At 55.9% G+C, this 21408-nt stretch overlaps 2 protein-coding genes across 4 annotated transcripts in view; one reads left to right on the top strand and one right to left on the bottom strand.

Annotated features, from left to right (window-relative positions):
- The window catches only part of MAP2K3 (mitogen-activated protein kinase kinase 3), a 21701-nt gene extending 8176 nt beyond the window's left edge, over positions 1–13525 (bottom strand). The window contains exons 1-4 of one of the 3 annotated variants that reach the window (XM_042827982.1): positions 13441–13525; positions 3714–3746; positions 3412–3475; positions 1856–1904 (exon numbers count right to left, since the gene is read on the bottom strand). In XM_042827982.1, the coding sequence (XP_042683916.1) occupies positions 1856–1904; positions 3412–3475; positions 3714–3746; positions 13441–13456 (162 nt within the window). In that variant the 5' untranslated portion in view covers positions 13457–13525. Of the gene's footprint in view, positions 1–1855; positions 1905–3411; positions 3476–3713; positions 3747–6764; positions 6950–12680; positions 12720–13440 lie in introns of those variants that run through there. The other 2 variants (XM_042827983.1, XM_042827981.1) reach the window with 2 other exon arrangements.
- Positions 13526–15223: 1698 nt separating this feature from the next.
- Positions 15224–21408, top strand: NATD1 (N-acetyltransferase domain containing 1). Its single transcript, XM_042828005.1, has 3 exons — positions 15224–15337; positions 17722–17840; positions 18524–21408. Exons 1-3 carry the CDS (start codon positions 15241–15243, stop codon positions 18638–18640), a joined length of 333 nt encoding a protein of 110 aa, XP_042683939.1. The 5' UTR covers positions 15224–15240; the 3' UTR covers positions 18641–21408.

Raw genomic sequence — 21408 nt, 5'->3', positions numbered from 1 at the left:
ATCAGGCAGGAGCACACTTACTGTAAAGGCAAAGTTCACTGCTTGCACTTCAGCCACACAGAGCATGCCTAAACCCCAGCACCTACAGGATTCCAGCAGCCCACCATGCTTAGAGCAGATGGATGTACTTTTGGCTCCCTTGGGGCTCACTGAATACCCCTTTTAAGCTAGAGATTGGGATTTGCCAAAGGGCACAATGTCACTGGAAGAGGCCCAAGGCTCAGTGCCTCTCTGCCAGTGAGTTTCTGCACATCCCACAGACAAGTTCCCCCCAGCACACGTTGCCCTGTAATTGTCTGCTCTGCTGGGCAGGGCATACACTGCTGGAGTGAGACATGGGCTATTTTTGGAGGCTGCATTCATCGCTCTTAATAAGTTACAGACCTCCTTTCAACCAGGCAGGACTTCATCCAGCCTGCAGCTTCCCTCCGGTCCCAGGGAACAAAAATAACACCGGGATGCCAAACTGACCCTGCAGCAGCAAAGGGTGGGAAAAGCACTGCACAGCATTAGAAGCAGTGTTGCACCCAGAGCAGAAGGGCAGCAGCGTGCTGGGAGTCAGGGCTACCAGGCTGGTGGCCATGCTAACCACCAGCCCCACTAATTTGGGCCAGATGGGAATGGTGGGCAGCTGAGGGAGGTCTGGGGCTGAGCTCAGCAGGAAGCTATGCTGCATGGCACAGGGAAGTGGATCCAATGGGACTATGGGACTCATGCAGCCCCCACCTCACTGCCCTGGGCAGAGGCACAGTGCAGGTTTACAGCTCCTGCAGGAGCCTCCAGGAAGGACCCAGTGGTGCTTTTCAGGACATATGTTCTATGACTGTTCCAGGGCATTGTGTTTTTGTTTCCGGCATTTACCTGCAGGCTTCCCCAGACACTGGCAGTTCCCAGCACACTCTGGGAACCATCATGGCCCTGCCCAGCTGCAGAGACAAAGAACCAACAGAACAGAACCCCACACTGCACCCCGTTACCCTTTACTCTGCATGGATCAATCACCCTTCATCTCACAACCCGAAGCTGCCCTTGCACCCACCACTCCTCCATCCCACGTTGCGTTGTTCTGAAGCACCCAGAGCAAACCTGAGCTGCACATCTCAGGGCAGGCAGAGCACAGATGCAGAACCCCTCAGAACTGCACTGCAGGAAGGGCACAGCCCGCAGAACTGCAGCTCTCCCATTGCACACTCTGTGCACTCTCCCCAAGCCACTAATACACACGACAACAGCTAGAACACAACACCAGCAGCAGGGCTGCTCCCTGCACCCAGCCCAGGCTGCTTCTCTCCCCTCAAAACCTAAAACCTTGCACCAAGGATGGGACTGACCCAACACCCCGTATTTTTAGGTTGTTTGCAGCCCCAGGAGAGCCTGTAACAAGAGAATTAAATAAAAAGGAGGCGGCAGCTATTTCTAGCAGCGTTTTTCATCAGGCAGCTTGGAAAGGATTTGGAGAGGAACTCTGAGCCCAGCTTCTGGTGGGATGCCAGCAGCAACAGGGACAAAGGGGACGTGGGCTGGGACAGCAGGGCACAGCCAGACTGGGTAAAAGTGAGAAGGCTGCCAAGCAAGCACGATCCCACTAAGGGCAAAGCCTCAACCCACACGTGCCTATTTCCCTGATCTCAATACTTGCACAAACCCACAGCCAACAGGGGAAGGTCCCCTGCTTGAGGACACCTCAACCCCTCCAAAGATGCATCCCATGAGGCTGCACCAGGAGGACATACTGGAGCTTAAAGTCTGCTTGGGATCACAAAGATCCAATCTGACAAGTTGTCATGGCAGCCTGATCCATGCTACTCCCATACAGGAGGCAAGCAGAATTGGAAACAAGAACATTGACACATACTTTGTCTCCAATGGTGATGAAGGTTCTGGAGTCCAAGTTCCTTGGCGGCCTGCAAGGAGAGAGGGGATCAGAAAGAAGCACAACCTCAAAACCCCCTTCTCCAGTGCCAGGTTTCATGTGCCCCCAGGTGCTTTCGGCCACTGCTTCCCACAGTGCATTGTTATGGGTGCACACCAGCCCCCTCCAAACACTCCCAAAGGCTTTCATCGAGCCACCACCACCCACAGAACCAGCAGGAGCCCAGGGAGCAGCGAGGTGAGGCTGCATCAAAGCTATGAAACCGTCCCCATGCGGGGAGAGGAGCAGCTGTCGTGTTTTGACAGGCAGGTGTTGTAAGAGCACAGCCACGTCGCCCCAAACACGCCTAGGAAACAACAGGTAATTCCTCTGCACTGAGTCATTTGTGTACACTTGACAGCCTGTTCCAGGCAGCCTGGCATGCGGAGCAGCCAGCAGCGTCACACTTTGCACAACACCATGTAGGCAAAAGTCTTCCTTTATGGATTTTTTTCCCCTCCTCACAGCTTCCCATTCCCCCCTGTTGTCAGTATGGGATTTAAAGCACACACTGTCCTTTTCATCCTTCTGCCCTGCTCCTGTGTTCAACTCCTCCGACACTATCAGCTGGGAACTGGGCAGTCTGCTCCTCATCTTCATTCCCATCAGAGCGCTGCAGCACCTTCAAGGAAGTGCTCAGGCTTGCAGCAAAAGCATTGGCACTGTGCAAATATTTGCAGTGTGCCTTGAAAAGTGCAGAGAAAAGGAACGGTAGGGGCCTAGAACCAGTGTGAACAGGAATGCTCTGGGCATGCAAGCACCCTGCAAACTGCAGCTGACATCTGCTCCAGGGAAACTCAGGCACAGAGGGAGACAGCTCTGCATGCAGGGCTCTGCCTACACACCAGGCTGTGGGCTGTTAACAGGGAGCTCCTGGCTCCAGGCAACCTGCCCAGCCTGGGGATCCAGGGATGAGCCCCCAGTGAGGGATTCGCTGCTCCCTCAGAGCTTTGTGGTTCTCTGGACAGAGCAGAGCTTGGTGGTGGAGATACATCACAGAGGAGGAATTTCAGCCATCTGCTTTTTGTCAAACCTAGCAGTGCCACCCTGGTTCTGCCCCCCCAAACACAGCATAACAATGTACCAAGCAGCAGAAAACAGGGCACAGAGAAATCCCAGTGCCTGAAATGCAGGCAGGCACCAGCCCCAAGCACAGCAGGGGGGAACAACAAGGCTTCCACATCCTCCTTGCACCAACATGGGTTCACGTAGGCCAAGGCACAGGGCAGGGGATGCCACCAGCTGAGGGCAGGGGCTATTCCGCTGCACCCAGCACCTTCACCCCTGCACCTGCTGCAGGTCCTAGCCCTGCAGACAGCTCCCAGAGGCACACAGAATCTATGCGTGTGCACAAGTGCAATTCCTCCTCATCACTGAGAAGCCAGAGCTCCAGTTGAAAAACCCCAACCAGCTGATGTGTGTGGTAACACTTCTATGGCCACATGGCCTGAGACAGCTCACTGCAGCTCCTAGAACTGGCTGCAGGAGCAGGCACTCACGTGGTGTTGACAGGGGGCTGCTTGATGGGAGGACATGTTATCCTCAGCTTCTTCTTGCCCTTCACTGCAAGAGAAGATGCACACATAAGCAATGGGCATTTTTAAAACTTTCCTTCCTTTCGACATCCCCACAACTGCAGCCACCAGGCCCAGGTCTGCAGGGTGTGCAACTCTCACACTCCGCTTCCAGCCATCCCCACAGCAGTCTTCACCCCCCATGGCCATTAAGTGTTCCTCTTTTGGGGGGGATTCGCTGGCATTTAGGAGAGGGGGTGAAACTGCTCTGTCTGCTAGGCACTCACCCGGTTTGTGTGGCTCCAGGGATCCCTTGGAATCTGGAAGAGAGCAGGGAGACATCAGGTCAGTGCTCACACTCCAAAGAACTCAATACAAACCATACATCCCTTATGGTGCCAGACAGGAGCAGAGGAACACGCCACGGGGTAGCTGGCACCCAACCCTGTCCTGGGCTGCACAGCCACCAGATGTCCCCATGCCACTGGTTGTGCCCAGGGCCATGACAGCACCTCAATGTGCTCCCAGCAGATCCCATTTTGGGAAGCACTGACCCATTTCTCATCACACTCCCAGCTGGGCAAGGAAGAGACAGATCCTGTGAGCATGCTGCAGGAGGCAGGGAAGCAGCCAGCCCTGCTCTGTGCCATCAGGACAAAGGCCAACAAGCCTCACATACAGCAACTGGCAACTCTGACCCTGAAAGGGAACACTCCATGTGACACTAAGGGGAACCACAGGGCAGGAGCTGCTAGTCACAACACTAGGATCAGTGTGCACAGGTTGAGACCTTGCACTGAAACAGGAAGGAGCTGGAGCCCTGCTGTGCTGACCCACAGGGATATGGGGTTGCTGTGGTTTGCAGCACCAGCTCCAGAGCCCTGCAAGTCCTTTGTGCGTCTCAGCACCTGCTCCATGAGGCTGCTCCCAATTCCATACCCAGCTGGGATGGGACAGGGAGCTATAAATAGTCCTGCACTGCAAAATACCTGGCTGTGCAAACACAAAATGCAGCCAAATGCAAGACGCTGCCCTCTGCCTCAGCAGTGCCTTCCCTTCCTGCAGCCAGGGAAGGGCAGAGAGCTGGGACATGGGGCTGCAGCTTCCTCTGCAGCCAGTGGGAGGGAGAACTCCACAGGGCACGCAATCCCATCCCAAGATGCAGACAATAACATGCATGCACCACCCTGTGTATGCAGAGCTGCTAGATGCCCCCAAAACAACCCCAAGTTGTGCTCAGCAAGCACCTCCAAGTCCTGCTGGCTCGATGCACCCCACACCCTGGGAAGCACCAACAGAACACCCTCCATCTGCATCCTCCCTTCACACCAAGCTCTGAAATGCCCCCCATCCTGGCTGCTATTATGCAGTATGTTTGCTCTCCCTCTCCCCAATTGCCATAGTAACCCCGAGCAGGAGCACAATGCTCCTTCTGTGCAGCTCCCTGACAGTGCTGGGTCAGAGCACAGCGGTGACTCACGCAGGGGGAGAAGCATCCACACTGTGCCAGAGGCTGCAGCATCAGCCCCACGGATCAGGGTTACAGGGAGCTCAAGGTTGGGATCCATGCACTCACCCTTACACACACAGCATCTGCAAGCATGGGTGAGTGGCTCTGTGCAGGATGGGGAGATCCCCTGTGCAAAACCTCTGCACCACACAGGAGGATCACAATGTCTCTGTACATCAGTCACACCCCATGAGGCAGAGCTCACACTTTGCTGCAAGGAGGGCTTTGTGCAGCCCCAAAGTACTGCCCTATGCTTTGCAGCACCACTTTGCAGGGCCAGCAGCATTCTCTTCCCAGTGGTTGCACCCAGCACCCAAAAGCATTTCCTATAGCTGCCAAAGCACGGGCTAGAAAACCCACCTCAGCACATCACATCAGCCCACACCAAAATAAAATACACTGCTCTCCTTCTGGAATGCTGCTCCCAAACCCTCGAGAGCCAAAGCAGGGATGCATCTTGCTGCTCTCCCTGTACCCACCACAGCACTCACATACCTTCAGCCCCAGCCCCATCCCACTGCCCAGCTCCATGCCCACCACCAGAGGAACGCTGTGCAGTGGGACGGGCACAGCACGACCTTGCAATTCAATCCCAGTGACTCCACAGGCAGCTGCTCCCCGCTTCACAGCAGCTGCCAGCTCCCAGCACCTCCCTCCCACGGCTGGGATGAGGAGAATACTCTCCATCGCCTGTAAGCAAGGGGATGCTCTTGTTCTGCAGGGTTTCTGCAGAAGAAAAGGTGCAGCACAGAGCCTGTGAGTGTTACCCACTGCTCACAGCAGCTTGAGGCCACTTCCACAGCCTGAAAGCAGCAGCACGTGCATGGAGCAGACTGGGGACACATTCCTGCCGCTCCCAGCTCTGCACTGGGAACACGAGCTGACAGAAGTCCCCAATGTGGCCACACTTGTCACCACGTGATGCCACGAGCACGTAACTACATCCTCTATGCTAAGAAAGTCCCCATTTCCTCCTAAAGAAAAAAAAGAAACTGGCATTTTCTTTTTCCCCCTTGCACTGCAGTCTCCACCAGCTAAGAGCAGACATTTCCTGGAACCGCATTCATTCATCACCAAAACCCTCATCTCAGCCACCACAACTCCAGCCTGGTTCCTCCGCACCTCTCCCCAGCAGGTTTCTCTTTCTCACTCCGTGTGGGTGGAGAGAAGCAAGCAGGACAACCCAAAGCACTGTCAATACGGCTGTTTGCCCGAGCCGACCTTTGAAATCAAACCTCCCCAGCACCAGGCTCCAGGTCCAGCCCTGCTGCATGGCTGTGCTGGTGCTGGGAAAGGGGTTGGAGCATATCCAACCCCCCCCTCGACCCACGGAGAGCTGAAGGGTGGGGCCCAATGCTGCAGAGGGAAAGCCAGAAGAAAAAAAAAAAAATAAAGAACGTAATAAGAAAAAATTATGCAACCTCCCCCAAACAAAGAGTGCTAAGGGAATAAGCTTCTGGGCAGCAGCGAGCTGCCTGCAGGGAGCAAGGTGCTGGCTCTGCTGCAACAGGCGTGCAAGGCTGCTGGGAGCAAGCGCTGCCCTGCGCGTTTCCTTGAGCACTGCTGGCTCTGTGCAGTGAAGATGCAGTGTTTCAGCCCCATGCAAGAAAAAAAGGCAGGTTTTGCAGAGCTTTAAAAATAGATGTCTGGCTGCAAAAATAGATATGCTTGGCTGCAAATGCAGAGCTCACCCCCACCCCCCACCGGAGCTGGCGGAAAGATGGAAATCTGCACGGATTGAGCTCAAGGAGTTGCACTGTCCCTTCTGAGGGCCAGGACCAGCCCTTCGTTCGCCCCCAGCACGCTTTTCGGAGGTTGCAACACATACCTTGCTTCTTGTCCATGGTTTCCCAGAAATGAAGAACAGAAACGGCGCACACCCGGCAGTGGGGAGAACAGGGGGTGAGGAGGTGGGGAGAGCAGCGGGCTCAGGGCGCTTAGCTTGCAGTAGGGCTGCACAGCTGGATGCAGCCTGCAGTGCAGGGACCCTGCGAGCCGAGGGCAGTGGCTCCACTCCGATTACACTCGAAAGCTCCAACAGTTGTACAAACTGCAGCAGTGAAATAGTGGTGACGTCAACAGGAAACCAGGAAGGGGGGGGTCCAGCAGCTCCGGGAGCCACTGAAGCGCAGCGCTGGCACCATGCATCCCAACCCAGCCCACCCTTCTTGCAGGGAGCTCCACTCCATCCTGCTCCCTGAAGACCCCCATGGTGCCCCTGCCCACCCCAGCACAGAGCTCAAACAATGCAATCCCACAGCCCCGTGCAGAATTATTGCATGCAGAGTGGGTCATGAGGGATGCAAATGTTTGCACCCACGCTCGGTGTCCGCAGCAGCGGTGCTGGGCAGCACAAGGCTGGGCTTCTCAGTGCTGCAGGTGCCGTGCTAATTGCTGTGCCACTAACAACCATTACCACAACAAATAGTGGAAATATTGTTCCATGACAATACCAGCAGCTATTCCCGGGTGACAACTGGGACGGCGTCTCTGCTGGCAAAATATAAACGGCTGCATGGATTTTGCTTGGAGATAGCGTGGGAGGGGTGGAGAAGTCACCCACTTCTCTGCATGCACGTGCACAGAGCATGGCACAGCATTGCTGCTCTCCCTTTTTCCCCCTCCAAAACCAGCACTGCTTACAGCGGGCACAAAAAAAGTCAGAGGTCGAGGTGAAGGCACATACCAATGTCATGAGCAGCTCTGAGCTTAAATAGTGCTCATACGCATCCCAGGAGGACCGTGGGAGGTATTTTCTGGGAGCTGAACTGCTCCTGGGATACAGTTTCAAGGGGAGATCATCAGAGAGGATGCTGATGCAGAGCTGCTCTCGGGTGGCACTGCGCCTTATCTGAGGTGGACAACACTGCCATGTCCCCCCTCAGCACCACAGCTGCTCCACAATGCTGTTTCCAGCACAGGATGGAGACGCTCTGTGAATTCACACAGCCCCAGAACAACGGCTGGGAAATGCCATTTCCTCAGAGCTGACCCCACTGGGCGTCAGTGCCTACGGCCACCGCCCCACTGCCGGGCTCTGGGAAATCAAAGCTCAAAACCTCACCCACCGCTCCCTGCTGGGCTTCAATGAGGGGAAGAGCACACCCTTAACAACAGCAATGAGCTCAAGCAGCAGCCTGCTGCCAGACCCTCTCCCACCCATCTCCCTGCTCACACAGGGATGTGTGATGGGGCCAGAGGCACCGGGTGGATGCTCTGGACTAGCAATAGAGCCTGAAACCCAATATCCCACAAGAAATCCCATAGCACACAGACCCCAACAGCTCATGGAAACCCACCAGCACAGCCCAGTCTATCTTAGGGGAGCTCAGAAGCAGCCCTCAGCTGAATTTACACTGTGGCAAGACAGGACACACTGCATGCACACTAAGAGTGGTGCAGCCAAATACGTGCAAAACCCCAGCGCAAAGCAGCTGCAGAGCATCTCCTGGGAGCAGCACCCTGCAGGAGCTGTGCTGGGAGCACCATCCATCACCACCAGCATCACTGGGGGGCAGGAAATCACACTGCACCTGAACCCCATCTGCAGCAGCAGATGCATTTCTGCCTTGCAGACCCGATGGTCTCATCTGCTGTTTTTAGTCCCACTTCTCCCTTGATTACATCCATGCACACAGCTGAGGTGGAAGAAAGGAGCAATGCAGGGTGCACTCACTGCTCACACCACTGCACTCTGCTCCATCCCTGCCCAACACCTCCCACCCTCCCTCCACAGCTTCTCCATCCCAGGGACAGACACCCACATCCCATCCACGACAGCCCCAGCTGCTGGGGGAGATCAAATCCCTATCAGTAAGGGCTGCAAAATGTGAGCTCAGAAGGCATGCAAAACTCACAGCAACCATTCTTCCTATCTCCCTCATCACAGAGTTGAGCACCGCTCCCAAAAAATGTCCCTCTCTGTCCCATGGCGCCCCAGTGCCCACCAGCAGGAAGGGCACAGCTCCCATTCTGGCAGATTTGATTTGATTTTTCTCTGCACCATTCCCAAAGCTCCAGTGGGAAGCAGCAGCACTGGTCCTTTCCAGCAGAGTACCCAGGAAGGCTACACCCCACACAGGGGCTGGTGCTGAGCATCCGGCTCAGCCCTGGTGCTGACTCAATGCCTGAGATGCACTCAGTGCTTCCAAGAACCACTTCCAGTTTAAAACGGAACAAATTAAAGCAAAACAAAACAAAAAAAAAACCAAACACTTTTTTTTTTTTTTTTTTAAACCCCTGAGGGCTGAGCCTGAAACCAGTGCTTTTCCTTTGGGGAAAGGAGTAGGATGCAACATGGAGCTGGGAGGAGACAGCGCAATGTCAAAGCTGTGCGACGCACTACGGGGAATACCTGTAAAACTCCTGGGAAACCCCACAGTCACCTAACGAGAAATGTTGCAGTGATCCAAAATTGAAGGTGAGCTCCTGCAGAAGTGGGACAGGCAGAAGAGCAGCTGGAGGGGAGCGGAGCACTCAGAGCGTGCATCAGGCTGACAACCAATTGCTGTGGAAGCGCACTTGTAATTTCCAGCAGCAGCTCCTTCAGTCACCATCCCCATGCCAAGCAGCAGCACAATTAGCCAGCCCTGCTTCAAGCTGCTGTGGGGCAGGGGAGTGCACAGCCCTCCAGGTGTCAGCTGCCCCCCCAGTGAGCTGAGGCTGCTCAAAGCCAAAAGCCATAAGGGCTGACCCAAAACATGGACAGGAAGGCTTGGAGACGCTGCAAAGCTGCAATACAAAGCATGCTCTGCTGCCTCCTTTTTTTGGCAGCATGCTGCTGCTTCCAGCCCTTGGGAAAATGAGTGCTGCCAAAGACAGCACAGCACAGAGCTATCTGTGCACATTGTTGTGTGTACCTGCACCCTTCATGCTACACTGTGCTCACGACCTGCAAGCAGCAAACTGTTGCAGTGGGGACAGCAATCCATCGGGTGTGGCACAGGGCAGCCAAGGTGACAACGGCAATGGGTGATCAGGTTGAGCTGCAGAGACCAAGGAAGCCTTAAAAGCCTCCCAAACAAGCATGCGTGCACTAGACATGCCTCGCAGCTGCACAGGCTTTACAAGCAGAAGTGGAATGGGTGCATGGGGCTGCTGCCTCACCCTAGCAGCACTCCAGCACCAGACCCTTCCTTTGCTCTTTGGCTGAAGCACAACTTGGCAGCATTTCAAGAGGGAAACCAAGCACTGCAAGGCAGTGGGGGATTTCTAACTCCAGAAGTGACTTTCTTAAAAAGGCTCTGCGGGGAACACATCCGGCTCGTGCAGAAGGAGCCACGTCACTTTTGGTGGCTGCACAGGAGCCCTCGCTCCTGCATGGCAGCAGGCAGAGCTGTGGGCATGGGACGATGCCCACTCATCCAAGCACAGCTGGCCTCAGCTTTCCTGCAAAGATGAGTCTGCCTGCAACAGTGAGCTCTAATAGGAAAAAAAATGGGGAAAAATTCTGCAGGGGGAGCCCAGCAAAGGGGCACAGCCTGAGCTCAGCTCCGCTCGCTGTGCTGCTGCAGGGACAGCAGCAGGACCCAAGCTGGCTACAGATGGTTTGTATTCTTTCCTAGAAGCCTGAACCCTCAGGATGCACAAGAAGTGATAACAACAAGCTTTACATTTCCTAATAATGTCAGCCACTCTGAGACAGACAGCATCCTGCACCCAGGGTCAGAGAGACATGCAGCACGTCCATCACACAGCTGTATAGGACACAGGCGGTGACAGCAGTGCCAAACCACAGCCCAGGTCAGCAGCCCCTGGCCTACAATGAGCACTGTGCTTCCTCTTTCCCTAAAGGAGATTTTTTTTGGTGGTGGTGGTAGGGGGAGCAGGAAGGGTGGATACTCCACAAACAATTTCTGCTAAGTTTGTGTCTGCTCCTCATCCTGCTTACTCTTCCATTCAAGTTGTGTTTTTAAAGAAAATTTGTCCTTTGAATATCTGTTTTTTATACAGACTTTTATATAAGCATTTCACCCAAGATGCTGAAGCACAGGACAGAGCTGAGGCGACCTCGCTGCAACCCATGGGGGACAGATCCCCCCATCTCATCTCCCCCCAGCAGTGACAGTGACAGCCAGCTGCTGCCAGCTGCTCTGCTATGAGGAGTCACAAAACCACAGAGCAGAGAGACCAGGGATGTGGGGACATCATCACACGCACCCAAGGTCACACATTCCTTCTTTGGAGAAATCCAACCCCAGCCCTTAAAACCAAGTTCAGGTGTCTTGTTGGACAGCCCTGGCCCCGCTCATCTCAAAGCTGTGGGGCTGCTGCAGCAATCCCTAGAAGCAGCACTCCAACCTCCAGCTGCCTGCAGCCAGCACAATGCTCACCATCACAGCATTCCCCTAAACCAGCAGCACACAAGGGCAATCCCTACAACAATGACCAAAGTGATGTCCATCCATCCGCTCCTGCAATAAGGATGTAACGAAGACACTACAGCTCACCCCACAGAGAGACATGCAGCCTTGATGTCGCATCTGAGCTGTGAGAGGGGGTCTGCCTGCACTGCTGGGCAACAAACCCCCACCTCTGCTCCACAAACCCCCATCCCCGCTGGGGACAGGGCAGCAGAGCCCAGGATCCACTGCCAAACAAGGCCAGCAAGGTGCTGGGGTGGCACCTACAGCTGTGCCCAATTGTTGGCATGTTCCTTGGGGGAGAGAAGTACCAGCAGCTGTGCCCTTTCGCTGGACATTCCTTGGAGCTACAGATAAAAAGGAAAGAGTAGGAAAAAGAATAGGAACTTCCAGTTTCCATTTAAAAAAAAAAAAAAAAAAAAAAAAAAAAAAAAGCCATTTTTGCACTCCAGAACCTCTGGCTCAGCCTCCAACTGCACCAAGCCCCACGCATACCCACAAGCAGCACTGAGTCAGGCTGGTAAAACCCCAAACTTCTGGTTGGTGGATTAAAACCTCCCCCAGAGAACAGATCCCATTCCATGCCCCTCCAGCAAGCAGTCTGCCCATATCAGCATAGTAACAGCAAAGCTACGGGGCCAAAACCCCACACCGCCCCCCAGCCACAAAATCAGACCAGAAAGCAGAGAACCCGACTGACCCCAAAGGACCACACAGCTCCTAAAACACCACCCGAGGCTGCGCTGCTGACGTGGGACAGCTGGGAGAGCCTGGGCACATCGGAGCAAACCCCAGCCCTGCTGCTCGGCATTCCACGTTATCTCACATCCCTTTCCCACACACCTCTCTCCCCGCGAGGGATCAGATCCGGGCAGTGGGAAGAGGAAGAGAGCAGAAATGCTGGCACTAAGCCCTGCGTAATCCCCACAAGGTGTTTATCTCAGCAGCTATGTTTAGCGCGAGGATTGCTCCCGCCCGGCACCATTCCTATCACGCGTGTCACGGGCGGCCACGCGCAGCCCCAAACACTCCGGAGGCAGCAGGCGGCCCCGTGACTACACCCGAATGACGGCAGCGAGGTTTGGGGCGGAAGGATCCGACCCGAGAGCGGCGGACAGCGTTCCCCATTCGTTACCCTTTTAACCCGAGCACGGAACGCAAAGCGGCATGACCCCAAAAGCACCAAAAGGCAGCGGGTCACGCTCCGGGCTACAGATACCCACAGCCATCCCACCAGCACCCCTAGAAAGCAGCCAACAAACCGTCTGCGGGGCAACGAATAGCAAAGGCAGAAGCAAAAGGCAGCGATAATCCCACGGACGGAGCGGCTCCGGAAAACAAACGACCCAACCGCGGTGCGTTGCGCATCCCGCAGCGCTCACCTCGGCCCTCCATCCACGCGCGCTCCCGGAGAGGTGCGGGCCGGGCGCGCTCCCGAGCGCCTTTTGAGCGGCCCCGCAGCGGGCACTGCCCGCAGCCGTGAGTCAGCAGCTCCGCTCGCAGCGCCGTAAATCGCTGCTGATTCACCTCCCCCCCCCCCCTAACACACCAAACGGAAAACCCAGGCCAACATCCCCTCCGTTAAACACGCGTCATTTTGGGGGAGGGGGAGGAGAAAAAAAAAGAAAAAAAAAAAAGCAGTCACGCCGAGGTGCGTTCATTGCTCACATGGTGCCTGACCGCGACTTTCCAGGGCATCGCTCCCCAGCGAGGAAAACCCCCCGCATTTCATTCCGGTGATAAGCGAGCACGTCCCGCCCAGCGAGTCCGCCCCGCGCGTCCCCCACCCGGCACCAGACAGATCCCCCCCGCACCCTCCCGCTCAGGGCTCACCTGGGGGCAGCGAGCAGCCACCGCCCGAGTATCACCGGGACACCGCCGAGCTGCCGGAACGCCGCACACGGCCACGGTCAGCAGAGGGGGATTTAAGCCCACCCGTGCCCTCCCCGCGGGTGCCACGCACGGGACGGGGATGCTGCACGCCAGGCACCGCTCTCTGCCGCTTCCAGCCCCGCGGCGCCGAGCCCCTTAGGACACAGCGTGGGCTGCAGGCGCGGAGCACGGCACCCGCAAAGAACCACACGGAGGCCCAGCCTGCAGCCCTGCGCACCCCACCGGCCCTCCCCGCGGCCCCGTTCTTACCTCTGGGCACAGACATGACTGGCGGCGGCCCCGCAGCACTAGGGCGCAGCACGATTCCCGGCGTGATCCTACGCTGCGCGGCGGCGGCGGGGGAAGAACAGCGAAGGGGCGGGGCCTATCGGGCTTAGCCACGCCCCCTCGCGGAGGAAAAGCCGCAGTGATTGGGTAGAATGGGAGAGAGGGTGGGTCTACCGCCCTGCCCGCCTCCGCGAGGGGAATTTTCTGGTTGTCGGGCAAGGTGGAGAGGATTGAGTGAGTAGGGCGGGCAAAAAGGGAACTGCCCTGCGGGCGGGGTGAGCCCAGCGGGGCCAGCAGCACCCCTACAACACGGGACCCTCTCATATCTTTCCTTTCCGTTTAGGAAACCCACTGCGCTGCTTGGGACTTTACTCGCATGGGCACATCATCCAATGCCAAGGGAACCTGGACTCCCTTTTGCTCCCTCAGCTCCCAGTTACCTCCATGCAAGTGCAGGAGACGGGAGCCTGCTGGGAGCAGCCAGGGCAGGTGCAAGCAGCACCCTCCGCCTCGAAGGAGAAGCTGTAGTTCGTAACATCCTGCGTCGTGCTGCAGGATGCTGACCAATACCCATGTGCTGCTTTGCAGACGCTGGACTCCAGCATCAGAGGTGTGGGGCAGCCAGGAACCTCCACAGCCCCTTTGGAAAATCCCCCAACTATCTGTCTCTGCATGCATCAGGCTCACCTGCCTGGGCATGTGCTTCCAGCAGGACTGATGTAAGGGGGGACCCATAGCAGCCACGTCACCCTGCACAGGTGTCGTGATGCCATCTCATTCCCATGGGATCCCACTCCTGGGGTCTCCCATGAGCCAGCCCTGACCTATCCCAGCAGCATTCCTGAGATCTGCTCTATAGGAAGCAATCTTTTCTGGCAGAAATTCCCAACACGAGCCAAATAGCCATGAAAGAGGGGGTGGAACCGAACGCAGCCCTCGCGCAGTCACGTGCAGTTCCAAGCCAGGCTGTGCAGAGCATTTTTTTTATCGGTTTGAGAGCTGGAAAACGTGTCTGAAATATGGATAGGAAATATGGGTCTGCACCTATGCCAGGGCTGGACCCAGTGACAGTGTTAACATCCAGCAGCTGGAAGTTAAAGCTAGAAAGGTTCAAATGGGAAATAAATCACGGTTGTTAATAGTGGGAGTAATTACCTTAATGAGAGACGTGGCAGATTCACCGCCTTTCAGCACAGCCTAGAAGCGTTCCCAAAGCCCACGTTCGGGCTGCGGGCGGTGACGCACTGCCCGTGTCACGGAGGTGGGAACCGGATGGGCCTTCCCGGCTTTGTGCCATCCCAATCTGAGAAGCAGCCCTGGGGTTTGGGCTCCAACGATGGGAGGGGGTTTGGGACGAGCAACGGCACACGCTTGGGACTGCAGAGATTGCCAGCGAGCGCTTCACACAACCGCTTTCAAACCGCTCCTTATGTGCCTGTGGCAGAGGGCGGCACGGGGCAGTACCACCGACGGGGCAGTACAACCGACACCCAACGCTGTCCGCGACCGCACCGCCCACGCGGGGGCGCCGGGGCCCGGCGTAGCGCTTAGCGTGGAGCGGCCCCTTTAAGAGCCGGGCGAATGTATCAAAACAAAACGGCAGCGCAGCCATTGGCTGCGACGCGGGCACGTGGCGCACAGCTGGCTTCCTGCGGCCGCGCGCCGGTGGCAGCTCCCGGTGCCGCCGCCACGGCCCGGCCCGGCTCGGCTCCGCCCGCCGCCTTCTCCTCCCGGTGTCCCGCGGCTCCGCACTCCCGCACAGCACAGCCCCGCGGCCCGGCCATGGCTCACTCGGCGCCGCTCGGCCTCCTGGAGCAGGGCTGCCCCATCCAGGTGGAACACGATCGGAAGCGGCGGCAGTTCACCGTGCGGCTGAACGGTAACGGAGGGGGGAGCGGCAAGCACAGCCCCCCCGCTCCCACGGTTCCTCTCCCCGCTCTCCTCAGCCCTCTCCTCCCGTGCCTTTCGGGGCTCTTCTCGCCTTCCCTCAGCTCCTGACAGTGCCCCCTGGCGTTCCTGTACCCCCAAATCGATCCTGGGGCCCTCACCGGTTCCCTGCCCGTGGTTCGATGTGGGTCACCGCGGGGGAGGAGTGGGCATCTCCGGCAGCTCCCCCAGCGGTCAGCAGAAGGGACGCCCAGCTGCGTGCTGCTGACACCTCCCTATGGCCCCGTGACACCTTTCAGCCGTCCGTCCTCCCTACGGACAGCACCGGGACCCCATGCCTGCGTGCCGGGCAGCTCTCTTTAAACAACTGAGGAGAAAAGAAATCATTCAGAAATTATGCACACGTCTGGAGGTGTTTTCCATAAACACCAGCAGCCGGACGAGGTTATTTTGGCTGTTTTTGTGTTGGTTTTTTTTTTTTTTTTCTTCTTCTTCTCTTTTAATTCCAACCACTAATTACAAAGTGCAGCGGGAGGAGGTGTACGTGGAGAAGATGCTCCCCCTGACCACTTGCGGCCAGCGCTGGGATCAAACGAGGGCAGCCAGTGCTATGGGAACATGGGTGGGACAAAATAGGACATTAGGGAAAGGAAATTCTTCACTCAGAGGGCGGTGAGGAGCTGGCGCTGCTCACAGAGCAGTGGGTGCCCATCCCTGGAGGTGCCCAAGGCCACGGGTGGACCCTGGGAAGCCTGAGCTGATAGGGCAGCCAGCTCATGTTCAGAATCTTCTTCTCTGCCTTCCTTGTATGGGAGAAAATGAGTGGTGCTTGGTGTTTGCCCCTTCATCTCTCTCCACTGAGCCCACAGTGCTATGTGTGCTTCCTAAAGCTGATAGAAACGCCTGTGTCACATCAGCATGTTGCCTTTTTCCTTGTGTCCCGAAAGCAGAAGCATTGAGAGATGGAAGTAAAGCAGCTCGTGGCTGGACTGACCAAGCTTTGTTCTCCTCTTGGAAAGGAGGGCAGAGAGAAGCCCGATGGGATAGGATGAGAGGGAATGGCCTCAAATTGTGCCAGAGGAGGTTCAGGTTGGATAGGAGGAAGCATTTATTCTGAGAAAGAGGGGTTGGGCACTGGATCTGCTGCCCAGGGAGTGGTGGGGTCAGCATCCCTAGAGGTGTTTGAGAAGCATGTGGATGTGGCACTGAGGGACGTGGTTGGTGGGCAGTGCTGGTGGCAGGTTGGACTAGATGGTGATCTTGGAGGTCATGATTTGTCCTCAGTTTGGCTGTAGGTAACACCACAGACAGCCAACACAGCCCCTTTGCTGGAGAGCATCACTGAGAGTTTCCATGGGAAAACTGGAGCAGGTTGTGCTGCAGTGCTGGGGTGAAAGAGATGAGGTGGTGCTGTGCACTGAGATGGCACTGTGCTTTCCCAGTGCTACAGTCACTAGAGCTCCTCAGCAGGAAATTGCAGCCGAGCTGGGCCCCCCCGTGCTGCTCCAGAGTGGGGCCATCGGGGACAGCTGTGCCATCTCCACTCAGCTGCATGCGGTGCTTTCTGTCTGTAGGAATGTGCCACACAGCCCGCAGGGCTGCCTGTGTGCCTGGGGACGGTTCCTTGGGATAGCTGCTGTGCCATCCTGCCCTGAGAACTCCCTCCCAGGGACTGGCTTTGCACAGTTCCCTTTTTTCCCTGCCGAGGTTTGCAGCTATGGAATGATGTGTAAGATTGCATCTGGGCTGGGCGGTGGGGTGGAGGTTCCCTCCAAATCCCTATGTCAGGACAGAGAGGGCATAAGGAGGTATTTCCAGTGAAATGCAGTAAAAGTGAATGGATGGAGCTCAGCTGAGGTGTGCAGTAAGTGCAGGTGAAGGTAGGGCCCTTCATCCTCCAGTAAGCACTGGGGGGAAAGGAAAAGTTTCTGTTATTTTAATTGAGTTTCTCATCGATTGGAAGCTTGTGTTTTGGAAATATAAATACAGAAACCCTCCAGAAATGAATCAAATTTGAGTTTGGGCTCTGCAGATGGAGACAGAGGGGTATTATTAGCTCTCCTCTGATTTACATGTGTGCTGAAACTTCTTTCTTCCTCTATCTATACCTATCTAAACTGTGAGAATGTCAGGGTGTTGCAACAGGAAACGTGTGTGTGTCAGTGTGCACACACACAACTCTGCACACCTGTGTGTGCTTCCCTATGGGATACCCATCTGCTCCAGTGTCTCCCCCCCACTCCTTAAAGGTCCCAAATGCAAAACCAGAGCTGGAAGCTTTGTCCCACGTTGTGGCCCATGCTGTAGAGGGAAAGGAACCGGTGATCCCTGATCAGATTTGGCAGTCCCAACTTCAGCTCTCTCTCCCATCCCCAGGTTGCCACGACCGAGCAGTGCTGCTCTATGAATACGTGGGGAAGCGCATTGTGGACTTGCAGCACACCGAGGTGCCGGATGCCTATCGGGGAAGAGGGATAGCCAAGCATCTTGCAAAGGTACAGCTGCTGCCCCTGGGGGAGCTGCTTCTATCCAATAGCAGGGAGAGGTGTGGGGAGGTTAAGTGAGGCCCTGGAGTAAAAGGAGAGCATTTTGGGGTGGCTCAGCACTCGAAAGGGAGGTGTTAAGCCTTCCCCCCCCCCAGGGCTGGAGGGCTGGATGGAAACCTGTGGTCAGATGTTCCTATTTCTGGCTGCAAGAGGGGCTGGGTGAGTTCCAGCACATCCTCTGCTCATTCCTCCTCCCCTGCCAGCAGCCCTTACTCCCACCCTGCTTCCCCTTAGGGCTGTTCCAACATCTCCCCCAAGCTGGATTCCCTCGTCCCAAAGCTTCAAGGCCCACATGTGTCCTTTCTCTGCCTTGGGCCCCACTTTGGGGACTCGCAGCTGTGGGGCTGCCAGCACAGTGTGGGGGGCAATGAGGGGCAACACTCTGGGGTTATGGCTGCTCCTTGACCCCATGGCAAACTGGTGTCAAAGGTGACATTTGCATGATGTGGATGGGTCCCTTTTGTGATGTTGCACACACCAGGCTGTATGTCAAGGTCTCAGCTTTCCTCTGCTTGAACTGTGAACCCCATGGCACTGTGGAGGCCGAAGCCATGCTCCCCCAGCCCTCTGGCACAGGATTCTGTTTGAGGGGCAGCATGGGCTGTTTGTAACTCATCTGTGCTCTCTCATAGGCAGCCCTGGACTTTGTGGTGGAGGAGGACCTGAAAGCTCACCTGACTTGCTGGTACATTCAGAAATACGTCAAGGAGAACCCGCTGCCGCAGTACCTGGAACACTTGCAGCCTTAAGACAGCTCTGCTCTGACACCAGCGCTCCTGTTCAACGCGGCCTTCGCTTCTCTGCGGTCTCAGGAAACCCCCTCCCACACTCACAATTCCCTTTTTTTTTTTTTTTTTTTTTTAAAGTGTGTCTGTGTGGTGCACGATCGTGGGCATGACCTTCTCTTCCCTGCCCATGTCTGAGCATGACAGTGGCCACAGGCTGGGCTGGCTCTGGGCACATGTGCCCCCTCAGCATCCTTTGCCCCAAGCCAGGAGCTGGAAGAGGATGATTTTTCCCACTGAACTCCACGACAAAACCAGGGGATGCATCTGTACCTCATCCTCTCTCCTCTGCTTGGCAACAGTTGTGAGCTTGCCAGGTGATGTTGGTTAGGGGAGGTTGTAAGGTATCAACCCCCTTCCTTCCTGCAGCTGGGAGAGATGCTGTGGATTAAACCTCAAGGACCAGAAGGAGGTGCTGGAGGAGCCCCAGCTCTGTGGGGTGCCAGTGAGACCATGGAGGCTGTGGTGGTGCCACCAGGACTGGCTGCAGAGATCTGACTGGGATGCTGAGATCTCTGTATCTGGAGAAAGGAGCTGTGTGAGGAGTGGGTTTTTCCACTGCAGCAGAGCATGCAGAGCATGTGCACAAAGAGGATGCAGTGCAGCTGGGTTGTGGATGCTGCTCTCCGCAGGTGCCAGCTCCTGCTCAGCCTTCTAGACGTTGCCCCTCATGGTTGTCAGCTGCCCTTCTGCTCCCTGCTGCAGCAGTCACAGCTTGCCCAGGAGAAAAGCACCCACAAGGGTGGCTTCCTACAGCTGAAGAGGAAGGCTCCTCCCATCTCCCTCGGCTCCAGCCCTGCACTCAGCCTGTGCCCCATACCCTGAGCTCCAAGCCATCGTCGTATCCTGAGAGCAACAGGGGTAAGACTGCTGGGATCTGGTCCCCTCTCCAGGGCTCAATGCTTGATCTGCCAACTTGGCATGGCTGCTATTCACTGTTCCCTATGGCCTTTGGGAAGCAGCTGTGCCATAGGGCACTGCCTGCTTGCTCGCTACCCCCTTGCAGCTCTGAGCCTGAGTGCTGGCAGTGGGATGGAACACCCTCACCATGTACCATTACCTCTGCAGATGACAGCACAGCATGGTGCAGCATTGCTACTGTCAGACGTAGAGGTAATAGTGTGATGGCAGGATGCTGCCTGGCTTCTGTTTACCCCTTCTCCTGCCTCACACAGGCTTTACTGGGCTAGACCTTCAGAGGTTTTCCCCCAGAGCTGTTGGGATTTTGCAGTGCCCTGGGCTGGGCTGCATGGGGACAGCTGTAATAGGCTCAGCAAGCAGCCAGGCAGAAGTAGATAAGGAGCCTTTCACCTTGAGGTCAGATCCAAACCTAGTTTATCTCTCAGCAGGGACTAAAGTTTACAATCTGTGCCACAGACTGAATGAATCCTGGGCCGAGCAATGGCTCAGCCCTTTCCCAGAGCCAGCGCAGAGTCCATAGAGGCAACGGCAAAAGATCTCAGTAAAACCTCTTGAGCTGTGTCCCTGCCCCAGTGCTGTGGGACCCCTGCTTGTCTGTACTGCACACTGTGGCAGAGACCTGTGCCTGGTTGCTGCCCCACTGCCAGCTCATGCTGCTCAGGAAAGGCACTGGGTTCAGCCTACCCCACATCTCTGCTCTTGCTGCCTATTTCAGCCCAGCTGCAGCCTTTGGGATGGCTTTGGCGGACTGGGATAGGGTACAGATAATGAGCTAAAGAAGACATCTTGGCTGCTAAATGCTCACTCTTTAACTTGCAAATACCCACTTACGCCTGGTTCCAGGAGCAAGGCTGGCTCTGCTATAGCTAAGTGATGACAGAACCATCCTAAAGTGAAGCTGAGCCATCTCCTGCAAGCCACGATAAGATGCCATTGTATCTGCTGCAGCAGGGCTGTGTGCTTGAAGAGATCTGTGCCTAGTTGCCTCCTAGGAGCAGCAGTGCAAGTGCAGTGCTGCACTCAATGCTGATTTGGTTCTGGTTCCCACTGTGGCAGTTCCCAGAAGTTTCAGCTTCCCAGCGTGGCATGGAGCCGTTCATGCTGCTCCAGGATCCCTGTGCTTCCTGGTGCTGGATCACAAGCAGCAATCGCTGCCTTAAATCAGGCACAGCACTTGGTTTTGCTGCTGCTTCCCTCTGAGGTGCTACAATTCCTCCAGTGTCTGACCTGACAGAGATGTGCCAGGTTCTGTGCCAACTGTTTTTCTGCTGTACCCGTTCTCCTGTCCCAGCCCCACAGCGTTTGATGTCAGCAAATAGCAATACCCACAGGTCACCAGCAATGCTGCCATCCCTTGTTCTCCCATGAAGCACTCCCGGCTCACCCCTGCAGGAAGGATCTTTCTGAGCCCTGGGCTGCCCCTTGGTGCTGACTGAGCCTGGAGGAATGGGCATCCTGGACTCTCTCCAGCAATGGCAGCGTGGAAGTGGTTTGGTTGAACAGTGAGGTCCCCAAACACATTTGAACTGCAGACTTCAGTGGGTGGGGAAATACGTATTGCTGTCAAACCTGCTTCCATATTGCCCAACTTGAAACACCCCCCTCCCTTCTCCACTTTCCAGAATTGTCTTCCTCTGTCCAAGGTTTCCATTCTGTTGAATTCAGTGGTTACGATGTGCCTTTCCTTCTCAGGACCTGTTACAAATGACCTTTTTGCTTTTGTTTATGTCTAACATTTATCTTTATCCTTTCCTCTGTCATACTATAAAACACAAACATATTGCATGGATTACAATAAAAAGTGTGGCTTA

This window comes from Centrocercus urophasianus, unplaced genomic scaffold (genome assembly GCF_019232065.1).
Source record: "Centrocercus urophasianus isolate 14NV4802_14NV808 unplaced genomic scaffold, USGS_Curo_1.0 seq_29, whole genome shotgun sequence".
Lineage (NCBI taxonomy): Eukaryota > Metazoa > Chordata > Aves > Galliformes > Phasianidae > Centrocercus > Centrocercus urophasianus.
Note: the sequence above shows the minus strand (reverse complement) of the source record. Positions and strands in the feature narration are given on the sequence as shown.